Source organism: Aptenodytes forsteri, unplaced genomic scaffold, assembly GCF_000699145.1.
Source record: "Aptenodytes forsteri isolate BGI_AS27 unplaced genomic scaffold, ASM69914v1 Scaffold68, whole genome shotgun sequence".
In the NCBI taxonomy this organism is placed as follows: Eukaryota; Metazoa; Chordata; class Aves; order Sphenisciformes; family Spheniscidae; genus Aptenodytes; species Aptenodytes forsteri.
In genome coordinates, this window is record NW_008795382.1 from 1,305,505 (window position 1) to 1,321,755 (window position 16,251).

Consider the following 16,251-nt stretch of genomic DNA (forward strand, 5'->3'; position numbering starts at 1 on the left):
TTCTCTCTGTCTTAAAGTAGGGGCAGAGGCAACATCTGCGTGCCTTGTCTGTCCGAGTGGGTTCACTGACTTCCCACGCTCATACAGGGAGGGTGATTAGTAGTTAGGCTTGAGTGCAAATTGTTGTTTTCCTGACACTTCAATATGCTAATCATTTGAGCTGAGTTTCTACTATCAGCAAAATAATCTCCACCTCTACTTACCCTGTAGCTTGCTAACATAATCTAGTTTTTGGGTGGTATCTTGACTTACTGCAGGAGTAGTGATTCAGCTGCACTCTTCAGTATATAGCTTTTTCATGGCTTTTGTATGTGGCACAATTTCCGTTATTAACCTGCAGTTCAATACTTCTTGAATGAAATTTGATTTTCAGAATGTTAGCTTAATTGCCTTGTCTAAAATTAAGGATATATGTTTGTTTAATTTGACATTTTTTCCCTTTTACCTTCTGGAATGTATGTTTGTGCTGCACAGAAGCAACTCTGCTTTTAAATTAATTTTTCCAGTTGGTCTATAATGTGTAATTCCAGTAACTTCTAATTTTCTGTAATCTTTCTGATACTAAATTACTTCCCACCAGATAGTTTTCATAAAATAAGTGTACAGGTATTTACTATAAAGATAAATTGTAATGTATATAGTGTGTATTTGTGTATATATGTCTGTATATACAGCATGCCTATGTGTATCTTTGTATAAGGTATAAAAATGTCTTATTTCGTACCTGTCTCCTTGCCATCTTCACAATCTGTTACGATGGCATGCCTACCTAAAGCTACGACCAACTGTGATAGTTTTGATTGCATGAAATCTGTGGGGTGAGCCTTGAATACTTTGTCTTGGTTTCCAGTTACATCTTTGTAAGTTCTTCATGCGACTGCTGAGTTGCAGTGTGTACTTTATGTTCTCTCAGGAATGGCACAGCCCACGAACAAATTGATTTAAAAAAATAAGATTTCATGCAACCCAGAAGATGTTATAACAAATCGATCAGCCAAGGGCATACTAAGGTACATCACCTTCCTAATAAAAGAAAGAAATCATTTCTGTGGAGTAGGGCTCCTGGGCCACATAACAGTGTTTTATTAAGGTAACGGTAAAATGGAATAAATGAATGCATAGGCGTGGATTATATCCCTGAATACCAGTGGAAAGTTCTTACATGCACATGCCTTCTAAGAATTATTTATTTGCAATGTATTTAGATGTCAGGGTTAGGAATGGGAGATCTCATAGCAAATAGTTGTCAATCTTGGTGCAGCTGTGAATTATAGAGCAAATTTAATGATCTAATTACCCCTTGTTATAAGAAATAACACAAATCATTTATGTATTTTCATTTGATGCAAACCGTTAATTCACTGCACTGTGTAAGACGAAAGCCCAAGTTTGGTACTGTTAGTTTGAACAAAATATACTCCATTCTTTTTTTATGATGGATTGAAGTAACTGATAGTACTTTCCATTGGCTACAAAGTGTGTCTCAGCTGGCAGGTTTCACCGACTTGGATGCATGATTTGGGGAGAGCACTGAAAAAAGTCAGCTCGATTCTAACATTAATTGGAATTTTAATGGAAGCCATTTTTTTCTGCATGATTTTTAGATATTTCTAAATACTAAGGATGAGACAATACTGTTTGAATGAGGTTATCATATTCTTTTCAGTCTGAAGAGTTTGTTTGTGTTGAAAAAGCCCTTTTGCTTTTAAAGGGTTTTGAGGAAACCTGTTAAGATACTTGGAGGGACATAGAAAGGATCCTGTTTTTCATTGCAGATTTAATTTTGCTGATTTTCGCATGCAGTCATTAATTTTTTGCAACTGAAGTTGCTGAGACCTTAATTATTTTTCACCCTTTAAAATAAAGAATCACTAGGTTTTTCTCTACCCCAATAACCTCTGAAGTGGGATATCAAAATGTGATGTAGGGTCTTTTTCCTTCCAAGAAAATAGCGAAACCAGAGGGATTAGAGACTTAGTAGTTTCTGAACAAGTATGTCCTGTAAAATGTAAGTTGTGTTACAATCCTTAGAGGAGAACGAGGAGGAGAGAGAAACAAAACCAACTTAAGGGACCACAGAAGTAGAAGACAGGGAGACGTGAATAAGGTAGAGATTCCCTGAGATAAAACCTGATAGAACAGGGAAATGTAAGAATTTCCTGTTAATTAGACTTTTACACATGGGCACTTAACTGGAAATTGTTCCCTAGATTAATTCAGTGGCTACAAAGTGCCAGAGTTTGAATGCAGATTCCTAATTTGCGAAAGCAAACTTCGCTGGGCTTTCTTGGGACACAGTTAAGTGCATTCAGTGTTCCGTGCTTTGTACGGTATGGTGCTACATTACATGTGTGTTCACTGTTCTAGATCTGGAGCCTTGCTTTAAGTGAGCAACTGTGTCTGTGCCGCCTTTTCCCCGGTCATCAGGGCAGTCATCTGTGCCAGGATGGACCCAGTCAACGGCTGTGGAACAAGTATGTCAGAGAACAGAGCCATGAAATGGGTCCAGCTTGTAGCGCTAATACTTTAAAAGTGGTCCCCTACTTTACTGGAGAGAAAAATCCATAATTTATACTAACAGTTTAATATAAAGATATATAAATAATAAGATTTTTGAGGTATTTTTAATATAACAAGGGGGTTTTAGGCCTGAGGAAATTATAATAATGCATGTCAGACATTCTTACAAGACACTTGATACAGTATTGGAGTTTAAATATTGCTGCACTCCTTTAACATGTTCCCAGTGTTACTGGTTAACGTGTAAATACCAGTTATTCCAGGGAGACTTACTTGGGCAACTGTTGGCACTATCTTACCCCTTTTCAGAAACAGTTTTAGATGAAGCACTCAAACCTGCAGTTTTGTGTTTTTATTTTTCTTTTGCTGCTTGACTTCCATTCACCTTCCAGGTCTTCCTCCCTCCATTCTGTGTTGCTTTGAACTTCTGTAGATTTTTCCAGTGTGTGATAGTATTGACGGACTGCTTTGTAATAATCTCTGGTAGCCACTTTCCTCTCTGGAAGAGCATCACTTTAAAATAACATGGATATATGTGACAGCTGGAAATACCAATTTTTTGTTTGTTTGTTTTCTTTCCTTCTACAGGAATACTGTGATTTGTTGGGACAAGGTTGAAACTGATATCTTTTCCTGGCAAGATGTGTACTTTTCAAGACTTTTTTTTCTGTTGTAACTATAGGGTAAATGCAAGCATTTATTTTGCTAGCATTTGGTCTTAAATAGACATGGATGAGAAGTGAAGGAAAAATGGAGATTATTTCTCTGATTTTTGCAGGAGCTTTATTATTCTCATCAGATTCAGGCCATCAGAAAGTTATGTGTTCTCAGATACTGCACATAATGAATATGAATATTAGATCATAACCATATCTGAGAACTGTTTGCTTATTCCCCTGTTTATACTCACATAATAATGGCGAGGGAGTGCAAAGCAAGTTTTTAAGGGACAGCAAAATTAAGTGCTTGGGATTTTGGCTTGACTTAAGCATAGACATTGAGCAGAAAAATAACATTTTCCCTCCTACAGATATCCTTCAGGTGTCAGTTCTGCGGGATCCTGGTTTTATTACATCAATCACAAGCAGCTTAAGGCTTCCAAAAACATAGTCACAGACAGATGTTGAGCCTGTCTGGGGATTAGAAATATCCTCTTCCATTAAGTATAAATTAACTTAATCACCAGGTATGAAAGATAAGCAGCATAAACATCATTCCCTGAAGCTTTCATTAAAATTAAAATTCTATTTAAAACTAGGCTCATATTTTCTATGACTTGATCCCCCTTCAAAGAGATTATATCTGCTGTAAATTTTTACAGTGACAGTGTGACAGAAATTAATGTATCGGGGGCAGTGATGTTCTCTATAATTTAACTTCTGCTGCTAGTCATCTTTTAGCAGGAGAGATGATTGGCTTATTTTTAAGTAATAATTGGTCTCTAGTCTCTGAAAAAATTAGAAAGCAATAAAACTGCCTAGCACCCAGTTGCCACAAAATGAAAGCACAAAGCCAAATGACTTATCAGCAGTGTAAGCATCAGTAGTGTTATTTTGTGTATGTAGAATTCACCTGCTTTAATAGGAGGATTACTGCTGATAAAATGCACTTGCACTGCTGCTTTCTGCTCCATTGGATGACAAGGTAAAGCTCTTTTTCTACCCTAGCATAATCATGACTGCTTTCTAAGAATAATTTCCACATGAGAAGAAATACCATGGGGTTTAGAGGTTTTTTTTCTGTTCTACTGTAAGACACTTGGTGGCCTAATTGAATGTTGGTTTCAATGTATTATCAGGCTCTACAACTGGTTTGCCTTTGCAGTATCCTGTATTACTATTTTTAAGGCACGCTTTTCTAAAGAAACAAAGGAAACTCTAGAGAAATAATGAGGCACATAAGTACCTTAAAAGCAAATAGTGAACACAAATAAATGCACTAGGAATAATAAAAGCTACCTCCACAAAAAATAAAGTATTGGGGACCATATTTAATGATCTTTGTTCTATAATAATTTTTTGCTACAGTGGAAGAAAGTCCTTTGATGCAGGTTTTGCATTGCTTATGCATTATTTCATTATAGTAATGCCATATTTTCTGCGGCACTCCAAATAGATGACAGGCGCATAATGCATAAGCATTCACTGCTTCTGTTACATTAAAAGTAATAAATCATTAGCTAATGCAGACTGATATCACCATTATTCTTAAAAAGAGAAAGTTGGAATTCTCAATTAATAATTAGGAAATACTGTTTTTCAGCACATTGCACGTGAGACTCCTCAAATGCATTTCTTCACTTCAATAATTTAAACTGTGTATTAGGGAGTGCTATAGAAATAAAAACAGAGGTTAAGTGCAACTATTACATCCAGTTGGATGTTTATCCCAGGTGTGCAGCATCTGCTTTGTATCTCTAAAGGATGTCTCTCCTCTCTCTGGTGTGCTGCTGTACTGATTCCTGTCATCACCTACTAAGGTAGGAGTTTAACGAAACTAGATTTAATCACAATATCGCACAGTGTTGGATAGCAGGTTTGAAATGGTTTATTGGATTGAGCTTTAGTTTAAAATACAAGGGAATTAACACAGCCTTTCTGACTTGTTGAAAACCTAAACACTTATTTTCAGACACGTTTCTTTTTAAAACACCCTAAAATTAAGCCCTTTCTGATCTGGAAGATACTAAGATCACCAGCACCTAAATTGTCTAGGAGAACAGATTTTTTCAAAGGATAGTGGAGCAAATCCTTACTTATTAATCAGGGCAGATACGATCCATTCCAAACTATGGAGAATTCTTCAGATAACTGAATGACTCGACTTTTGGGCTTCTCAAGTTTCTCTGAACCAGTGGTTTCTCTGTCTGGGTCATCTTCTGAACTCTTTCCATGGCTGTGTTGTCAAGGGAAGGATGTAAATCTCTTGTTCCCTATGCTCTGATATTTTACGGATTACTGCAACAGTGTTAGCTGTTGTCCATATTGTGATTTTTTTTTTTTTAAATGGAATCTGAAAGTTTATTTATATTATGGAATATTGGAAACTATTATTTCTGTAGCATTCTCCATACAAAAGTAGACAAGAGCATCTTGAATGATATCATCTAGGTGTGAACAGAAGTGACTGTATTTCTGTAGGCTAAAAGTGGAAAGTTGAGCACAGCGTGCCTCTGCGCCGTCTCCTGTTTCAGAAACTCCTCTGAGCAATGCACGATTCGGAGAGGAAAGGCTCTGTACATCTCCTTTGAAAGGGAAGTGTTAATCCTTGAATAGTACTTGTTGATAATTGCAGTAAGTGTATCGTTGCCCGTGTGGCTCTTGGACGTGTTTCTTGATACAAACTGCATTTCTTCCTAAACAAAATGTGTAGGGCAGCACGTTAGCTTGTCTTAGGTTTTGAGTTTGAAGTGGAGGCTCTAGTCTTCTCTGCACATGATATGAAAATGTCAGTAATATTCTCATCCATTGCTTTGTGTCCTTGGTGTGGCGCAAGTCAGGTTCCTGCATCTTGGAAACACTCGCTAACAATGTATTAAGGCGGCAAACTTTCAGAGTCCTCTGTTTTCTTTCAAAAGCTATTTAATCTTTAATGAGAAGTGTTTATTTTTATAATAAATCCACCCAAGCTGAAGAGGCAGTGAAAAATCTTTCTCGGAAAGGGGACTGATGTCTGCGGAGCTTACAGAGTATGATACGTGGTAAACAAATAACACTCATGGGACAGAAAATGGAAAGCCTGCAACTAGCAGATGCTGTGCGTGAGAGCTGCTGTGATTGTTGATGACAGACTGCAGGGGCTTCGATTTAACTTTTTCAAGAATCTGATAAATTATTTTGGTTTTGTTAAGCAAACGGCAAGGCTATGGAGTGCATTTTTAATTTATCCTTGGATTCACCTAAAATGTGTTTTGCCAACTCTCAGAAACAAAATTAAGAGTGCTCCATTTCTTTCACCCTTCCAGAGTGAATGCAATATTAGGCCTTGAAGGTGCAGGCCAAGTTAGACCTGCTCATGCTCATGATGAGGTTAAAATCTAAGTGAGGTGATTTAACTGCTTTATTTCTCTAATTGAGCTATGGATTCTTTTTTCTTAGAGATGGAAATTGTAACTGCTTTCAGCACTTTCTGCTTCCAGGAGACAGGGTAGCTGCTGTGTTTTCCAGATGTATTTTGTATGGTGTGAAGTTAGTTGACTGCCAACAACATGCTGATTATCAGTCCTTATTTTTAATGTGATTGATTGATTCTGCTCTTTGAAATATGGACTCTTTACTGTGGTTGCTTTGACTGCCTCAAAGCATTCTCAAAGTGTTGAGTAAACTGTATGTAAGAGCAATAATGTTTCTAACATAACTTCAAAAATCTCTTATTCTGTGGGGTTTAATGTTATTTTAATACTTTTATCTTTGTGCAGCTTTTGAAAGGAGGAAATGCTAGTGCTATTGACGTGTTTTACTTTGCCAGAAGGTGAGGAGGAGATGAATATTCAGTTTCTTCAAATGAAACTCGCAAGTGGCTGGTACAAAACAAAAGATGCTGGTTATTCACACAACGTGCAGTCAAACTATGAAACTTCTTGCTATCGTGTACTGTGAGTGCTAGAAGTCTCTGTGTGTTAATAAAAGTAATGGGATTAGTTCATAAAAGAAAATTCAAGAATGGTTGATAATGCAAAGACACTGTTCTGGCTTTGACTTACTGTTTCCTAAATTATTTACTTCTGTGAATGAGCACACAAACATAGTCATACCTACACACTCCAGTAACAAACACGCATCTGTTTCTTGGGAGGTCCATATAATGTGGTGATAAATGGGTAGATAGATTTGTCATGCAAAATATTTTCTGCTTTTAACTGTGTTAACATAGTCCTTGCTTTGAGCATAGTGGCTCAGCTGAGGGAATAATTATAGCTTCAGAATCCAGAACATAATATTTTCTTTTAATAGGTAAGCAGTTGTCAGCTGATACAAAAATTGCTTAACTTTTACTTCTAGTGATGCCCTAAATGTTAAATATATCAAACGAGCATTCTTAGAAACACTAATATTCCAATTCTTACCTAATTTTACTCTGAACTTGACAGCTAAATTTTATGTACAAGTATACGAACTGTTGGGAATTTTGAAGCCTTTAATTAGTAGTTGCAAATTTGTTTGTCCCCTAGCAACTTGTATTTGCATAAAGATTAAGACCGGTCAGAATGAAAGGGATAAAACATTGATGGAGGAAACATTAATAAATTAGTAATCATGTATAAAAGATAAGGAGTCTTAGATGTTGTTTCCATAAGCTTTATTAAAATTGAAATTCTTTTTTAAAGATGCAGTTAATATTGTCTCCACAGTTGATCATTTCTAAAGAGAGATCTGTCATGAGCTGCAGAATTAGAGAAATTAATGTATTGAGGTCAGACATTAGTATGTAAATTAAGCTTTGCTTTTATTCTGTATGGCAACAGCAGCATTACCTTATATTTGACCTTTCATTCATTTAGCCTGACTCAGCTGTGTCAGTCAGAGCAATTAATTCTAAGGAGCAGCTTTAAAGTGCAGGGCTCAGCTTGCTTCTCCTCCCCTTGCCTGGTGGAAATCCCGTGAGAAAGGAGCTAATGGAGCAAAGCTGTTGCAAGTTTCTCTTTGTGGAGATTTGTTTCAGCATTTTGGAATTTCTGATCCCTTCCCCACAACTTCAGTGCAGCGCTTGTCCACAGACGTTTTGCAAGGTTTTCAGGGAGACTAGGGCCAAGCGTGAGAACCCTGTGTGTTGTACCCAGACTCCCAAGGTGAAGTCCTGAATGACACAGTATATAAGATGTGTCTTGGAAGTCACTTTCTGGAGTAAGAAAGAACTGGATGGCAAACATGCACAGGAGTTTTTAGTGACACTTTGACTCTGACAGGTAACATTACAAAAATGTGTTCTTCTATATTTTCCAGTTGACTGATAAATTAATGGTAGAAATGGAGGTGAAAATCCCCCTTACGTTTTCATTGTTGCTGGACTTTGAGCTGTATTTCTGCTTTTTGTAGCTGCACTGCCAATGCTCGTACCAGTCTTTGATTGCAGGACCCTTGGGGAGTTATGTCATCCACCTCGCCCTTATGGTGTGACGATGGCAGATGGCAGTGAAACACAGAAGAAAATGTAATGGTGCATTGCAAGCGAGTGTAATTTATCTAGCGCTAGGGCAAAAAATATGTTGTGCGCTGTTTCCTTGCATAAATGTGCAGATCACAGTAAAATTCTGTTTTTATAGACACCGAGTCTGGCTGTAATATACCTCGCTAGGCAGTTTTTCTTAATTAGTTGTGTTGAGACCACATTGAGATTGGGTACATACAAGCGTGTTGAATAGATCTACAGCAAATAAACTTTTATTGAAGTACTGTCTGTGGTAGCAGTGGGGAATTATACTCTGAATATAGTCTGTAAATGCTTGCAGTTAAGGTGAGCGTGCAGAATAGGCAAGTCTATGTATCAATTGAGTTTTACAGATACGGACAAGCTCTTGTGCAGGTTTGTTTTGGAAAGTCTTAGTTTTATTAAAAGTGCAAAATATAACTTTCACTTAAATTCAAATTATGTGATCAAATCAATTAAGGTCTTTTGCATTAGAAAAGGAAACAAGGAAATCTCAGGGGAGGAGGGGAAGCTAAAGAACGAAAACAAATCATTAAAATTTATAAAAGCAATAACCTGTAAAAGCAAATTAAAAAGTATATTCTCTTTTTTTACTTAATGGATGTACAAGATTTGGCAATAAAGATTAGAATTAAGTTTTCTTGTTCTGATATTTTAGACTTCCTGATGTGTAAGTGGAAAGGAATGAGACATGCAGTAGCACACAAAAAAGCTGGTTTTATTTAAAAAATACTTTTCTAGCATGAAATATGGTTTCAAGAGCTATTTCAGTAAAAGTTTGAAATGAGAAGCTGGTTTTGAGTTTTTATCCATGACCTCAAAGGCAGCTGTAGACTTTTCTCCATAGAAAGGAGGGGAAGAAGGAAATTCTAGGCGGTAATTTAGAGCCTCTGCCTTATTATACTCAACGATATTTTTTCTTTGACCATAATACAGTTGTTTGGTTTTTTTTCCCTACGAACACAATTTTCTATGACCCTAATACGAACCAAACATAGTCCCGTTTAATAATTTGACTGTGTCCATTCTGCCTCGATCAGGGAGACAGTCTTCTGTGGCTCCCAGCAGTAATGTGTCTATAGAGTATTTGTTTACCATTATGGTTTGGGTGTTCTCTTCATGACCATTTCACATTTCTTTTGAGGATGGGGATTGAAAAATGAAAGGCTGAAAAAGACCTCTTTTAAACTACTGTACTTCCTCAGAAGTTCCAGGGACTGTTACTTCAGCAGGAAGGAGGTACGGATTTGGAGATGAAGACTATGCTGAGAGCCGTTGTTCCCCAAGGCAAACCTCTGTCTCAGTAACGTGGAGTGGACGGACAAGACTCCAGCCTCCCTCCCGCAGCTGGGCAGCACAGGCACCAAAGGCCACTGGGGCTATAATTAATTTCTCTGAAGCTGATCCCTTTAACAGTCTCTTCAGGATTTTCTGTAAAAAATGAAATGTAGTGAAATTTCCTCAACTCTGCTTGCATCTTTAAAGTAAAGCTTTTTTTTTAACTGAAAACATTAATGATGAATGAATAATGTACAGTCCAAAACACTCTTGAATTTAGAATGAGAGCAGGTTCGGGGCTTCCAGGTGTCATTAAAATGAGAGTTATGTTACAATAACACAACCTTCTCTCCTGCTGAGTGCAAGGTTTCACATTTGGTCAAGATCTAGTTCAACTGGCTGAAGATTTGAATTTTTAAATTCATGAACAGACCTTTTAAGATTAAAAATAGAAGCCTGCATGCTTATTGTTTCTTGGCTGTACCTACTCTTGCTCTTTTGGCAGCCCGAGGGTACTCGATGGCGGTGAAACCACCATCCAATCTTACATGAGAAAGAACAAAACTAGTAATTTATTACTTTAAGCTTTACTTAACTAAAGACAAAAATAACATTATTTTTCTACTTTGCTATCTGCAGCAAAGAACAACATTACGAAAGCACTACCTAAGATTTTTTTTTTTTAATTTTGTAAAGACTTTTTAGAGTCTTTTATCTCAAAAAATGATCACATTTACAGATGCTCAATATCGATGAATCTAAGTGTGGATACAAAAGAAGCACCATTATTTTAGAAGTTTGTAACAACAGTCTTAGAAGAACAGATGCTTTGTGAATCGTGTCGTGACAGCCCTGTCTGAGCAGCAATGGCTTGGCAGCTACGAGTGCTTAAACACCAGAAGAGGCTGAACACGGGTGCTTTTTACAAAGAACTGTTGCAACCTCTGCTAATGTTCAGAGTTCATCTAACTAAACGTGGAGCTGGCATTTCGTGCAGGGAGATGTTTCCAGCCTCGGTTCTGCATTGAGTAGTCGCATCTGTGGTTACGGTTTGGGCAGGTGCTGCAGTGGATGGTGAGCTGCTGCCATTTGAAGGTAACGTCTGGAAGTGTGAATGAGTTCAGAGCCCAGATTCAAGCAGGGTTGAAAACTTGGCCCCAAAAATGTCTTTTAGAAATTAGAGATCGCAATTTAATTCATACTTACTAAAACTTTTTTTGGCAATGGTTACTTTTTTTCCCTGTAAGGGCCCTTTGTCTTACAGTTGCCATACATTTATTTTCAACATACCTCTCACTAGAAGTTAAAAGTGTAACTTTGAAGTATTCTATACTGAAAGGGGACACAGTGTGGCAATGGATTAATGTCTTTCAGGGGAATTTAGTAGAAAAGAGAGGCTACGAACCCATGGGGATATTTGTTATGGATGACTGACTACAGGATGGTTGTACGAGGGCTAAGGAAATCTGCTGCCTTCTGCAATCGAAGTCGGAAGGTACAGATTTACTGTAGATTTGACTTAACTTTTACAGTGCTGTGGGTGGATAATAACTGCGTTGATTGTTATCCTCTGCTGGAACAGAACTTTCTGAAGAACACTAAATCTGCTCAGGAACACAAAAGATCAATGTAGCAAAAGCACTAATTTTTTTAGTACCTAGTGTGGATTACACCTATTCTTGATGGTGGGTACTTAGAAAAATGACTGAAAAGAAAATGAAAACCTGCATATGCTTAGTGTGTGCCAAATAACTACCATCAGCTATCAGACTTTCTGAACTTACGAGAATAGCAATCTTGAATTTTACCTAGTTATGTCAAATGTGGAAAAAAAGTAAAAATATGTCATGCTGAAAAAACATGTAACATTTATTTCAGAACATCATTATCTCGATCAGCTTTATTTAGGGAATTTGGCAATGACAATGAAGATGAAATAATGTATTTTGACAGTATGCGCAGAGGATTTGAAGAAAAAATAATGGGATTGCACAGAAATTCTCTTCTGAGTAGTGCCAGTATGCGTTTATGTAAACTGTGTTGCTTCTGAATGTATTATTAGAATTTCTTCTTTGCAAATATATCTTACTGTACTTTTTGTACCTTATTTATCAGGGAAGGTAAAAGCTTCTAATCATTATTAGAAAATAAGTTTAAATATCAGTAGATTATTACAGTCTCTAACTATTTCCCGTGAAATATTCTGTGAAACCCGTCTTTTTTCTACATACCTTATTCATTCGATGCTGATAACACCAACGTGCAGTGACTATCTGGTGTTTCCTTGTCTGTGTGGAAGAAGTTGGCCCGTTACTTGTGTGAGGTTGTAAGGACCTTTTGAAAGGAATATGTTTGGCTTTTAATGTTTAACTATGGATTAAAAAAAAAAATCTTCTGCCATCTTAGAAAAAATTAACTCAGTGGGGCCCAATTTGTTGAGAACCTGTTGTTACCTCAGCTTTATTAAGTAATCTAAGGAGCATTACTGGTTAGGACAAGGAAAAGTAAGAAGGGGAGGAAAAAAAACCTTTAAAAAAATTTAAAAAAAAAAAAGATTGTTCCAGGTCAGGGATGCAGAAAGGAGCAACGCAATCTGATGTCTGTCCAGGCTTTATCAATGAACGCACTATAAATATTTTTGAAGCATTGTAAGGGAATCACGCAGGCATACCTTGTTCAAGATTTTCAGAAGTAACTACTTATTGTGAGTGTTTCAATTTTGGAATGTTTTAGATGAAAAAAAATTAAGGGAATATGATTTTCAGAAAATGCTGAAGAGTCATATGGAAAATGTAATGTCTTAAATTGTCATAATTTTGAGGTCCTAAAATCACCCATTTTTTCAAAAAATACTCATTTTTGTAATTTTGTAGCTGGATTGATAGCCATCCCCTGGATTTCTGAACACTGGTAATGTTTTCCATCTGTTTCTGCAGCTTGGGCAGTGCCCAGAAGGTACACAGCTGGAATCTGATGCAGTTTAATACCTGCATAGCAAATTGCTGACCTCTTCCTAGGGTACAATAGCCAAAGGTCCATATAAAAAGAACCGCGCAGGCTCAGGGCGACTGCGCGGTGTTGCAGTGTCCAGGCATCCACTCTCACCTTCTTGGGGTGGTAAACCCAAGATTTTGATAAAGGAGAGGTTTAGTATAAAACAAAAATTTTAAAACTTACAGGAAAATGTTATGATTGTGCCCAGCTCCCAGCCATTTCAAGGGGAGTTATGAGTTAACGGTAGCTCTCACAATTAACCTGGTAATGGTGCAGCATCTCTTTGTCAATCGTATGTATAGGCATTATGTTTGGCATCAGAGAATGGTCTGCTTGTTATCCTTTTAAATACTCCTGTAACATGATTTCTGCTTTAGGGAACCTTAGTATTTGTTCTTGATTTTTCACTATTGTAAAGATCTCATAATGTTTCATAACTTAAAAAAAAAAATCCAGAAAGACAGCATATTGAATCTTGTAAGAATAAGGTTAACATAAGATACAATTATTTTATGTGCTACAGGTGTCAGACTTTGGAGCATGTGTCAGAAGCAAACGAAGAGCTGTTGGACGCAGGGCCGGCAGACAGGCGGGAATACGGTACCACCAAAAGTCCGGAGGCTGGCCTCCCCTCCCTTTGTCTCAAGCAAGTGTTTCCCAAGTACGCGAAGCAGTTTAACTATCTGCGACTTGTGGACAGAGTGGCTGCACTGTTTATCCGATTTCTTGGCGTAAAAGGGACAACAAAGTTGGGGCCAACAGGTTTCCGAACATTTGTAAGGTTAGTAAGGTGAATTTCTTTAGGAATTGCTTAAAGCGTAGTCAAGAAGTTAGAAACTCCCGATCCTACGGGGTAGCACGGCTGTCCCTGTGCTTATCTTAAGTTTTGTTGAATAAAAGCAGGCCCTAACAGTGGTGCGCTTTCAGCTGGTAGGTTTAGTAATGCTTTTTAAAGAAACTTTTCCCCGTAAGTTCCATTGAACCATTGCATATTTTTTTATAAAATAGATACATTTTTATCATTCCAAGCTCCCAAAATACCTGACCTATGAAACTGTGTCTAGTAGGAACCTGGGTCTTCATCGTACAGCAGATCAGTGATACTTCGGGAGACGCTATTTGCAGTCTTAGTCAACATGTCGTGTTCCTAGTAAATTGTGAGAAAGTGACAACCAAAATTGGGTCACTTGAGATCGGATTCTGCTGGCAGTGGGGGCACAGCCATCTGCCCCAGGCCACAGGAAAGGATTTCCAAATGCCAGTTGCTGATGCATTGTGCGCTAAGGATTTGCATTGTGAAATTGCAACTTGCAATGGCAAGGAACTCAATTTATTTTTTCACATGCTTCTTATTTGTGAGGTTTTTTCGTTGTTTTTTATGGATATATCTGTTCTAGTCATGGTACGAATATCTCATTTTCTGTCTTTCATTGACAATGACAAAAGAAATAAGCAGCAGCAGCAGATGTACTCTTAAAATATAGACCCTGTTTCTATGCAGCTGCATTTAGCATTCAGGAAAGAATATAAATAATTTGATTTATACAAATTACAATATATAGAAAACGACTGAAAGCATCTGCTCAATCCACAGACCAGTACAGGATTGTTTCCAGTTCTGTATTTTCTATTGTTTAGTCCAGCCTTGATTTGGCACTTGTCAGAGGAACACAGAATAAATGCCAACATTTTCTTTTAAGAATATTAAAATAAATTGTCATATCCCAATGAAGTAGTGTTTGCAGTTTCCTAATGCATGTTAAATTAAACGTTTTAATATTGGCAAATATTTTGTTTATTTTTCCCCAGAGGATCTATACCAACTGTATGGTCCTTTTCTGAAATGCTGTTATTACTACTCATTTCAGAAATAAGGTCATGTTTCAAAGATGTGTGCTGTATCACTTTTCAAGAATAAAATGGTACACAAGTGTGATTGTGTGTGTGTGCGCGCACATGCATGTGTGCGCGCACTTGCATGTGGGCAAGTGGTTGCAGAGACTATGCACTCAAATTTTAGCTAATCAGAATCTGTTCCCCTTCAATAATTTCTTCATTCTAAAAAATAACTAAAAGGGAAATGCCGAACGTGGCTCTAGTCCTTGCTTGGATGCTGCCTAAGATTTTTTTTTTTGGCACTGTCTAGGCCAGACCTTAACTCTCCGTTTTAAGGGAGCTGTGCTTAGGCTACCAAAGAGTAAGATTCTTTTAAATTATCCGGTTTTTTTGGTTGGGTTTTTTTTTGGTTGGGGTTTTTTTGGGGGTTTTGGTGGGTTTTTTTTTCTTTTCTGGCTAGAAATTTTGGCCAGTGGTTGGGGTTTTTTTTTTGGTTGGGGTTTTTTGGGGGGTTTTGGTGGGTTGTTTTCTTTTCTGGCTAGAAATTTTGGCCAGCTCTTTGGTATGTGCCCTAGTTCCAGCCAGGCTGCCAGACATCTGGAAATCCTGGACAGATGGCTAATTCTTATATACTGATCAACACTACACTGCAGGCTCAGACCACACAAGTGTCAGATCTCCTACATGTGCTTATCACCAAATGCCCGAGATGCATCCAGAGATGCTGCTGTTTTCCATGCAGTGTTCAGTAATGCACAGGGTAAATCTGTTTAGTGTTCAGGCACGAAGAAGTAATTCCGTGCCTGAAAGCTTTCCTCCAACCTTTTTCAAACAGGATCAGTCAGTCAAATAGAAGAGTATTCTCTGTGCAGACTCTGCCTCATGTAGATAGATAGTCTGTGCAGATGTGTGTTGGGTTTCACAATGTTTCACAGTTGATTCCATTCTGTTACGGCCTCAGAAAGAGTACTAGCAATAGCCTGGGAGAAAGCTGTGTGTAACGGTCTACTCGTATTTTTAATTGAAATATTCAGGGTTTTCTTTTTTTTTTTTTACTGCTTTGTTGCAAAACCAAAATAAACCAGTTAATCTGTAACCTGACCTGCTGCCTTTTGTGGCTAGACATTGACATGAGATTGCACGTGCAAATCGGATTTAGATGCATGCATCGAAGTGGGCCATTCCTCCTGCCCAGAGCCCCTTCTGGCAGAGGTGGTGCCTGCATGATCTGAACAGGCAGCAGGACTAGGTACATACACGGGATGTTCTGCACGTGAAAAATTCGGGGCCTTTACCATTTCGGATACATACACTTAATGAACAGTGGTTTGTTTGCTGTCTGCTGTATGTGTTGTATTAGACTAAGCATGTTACAGTGGATGTGTAAGTATGACATGGGTAAACTTTTCTCCCAATGTTCTCTCAGTTGCCCTTGCAGAATTTTTCCTAACTTGGAAGTTTGGATGTAATCAGAAT

General features: G+C 37.7%; 1 protein-coding gene across 1 annotated transcript in view; it reads left to right on the forward strand.

The window, feature by feature from the left end:
* Nucleotides 1-16,251, forward strand: part of TTLL11 (tubulin tyrosine ligase like 11) — a 47,414-nt gene that overhangs the window by 22,685 nt on the left and 8,478 nt on the right. Inside the window, exon 6 of the mRNA XM_009280607.1 lies at nucleotides 13,463-13,720. Within this exon, the coding sequence (XP_009278882.1) occupies nucleotides 13,463-13,720 (258 nt within the window). The remainder of the gene's footprint in view (nucleotides 1-13,462; nucleotides 13,721-16,251) is intronic.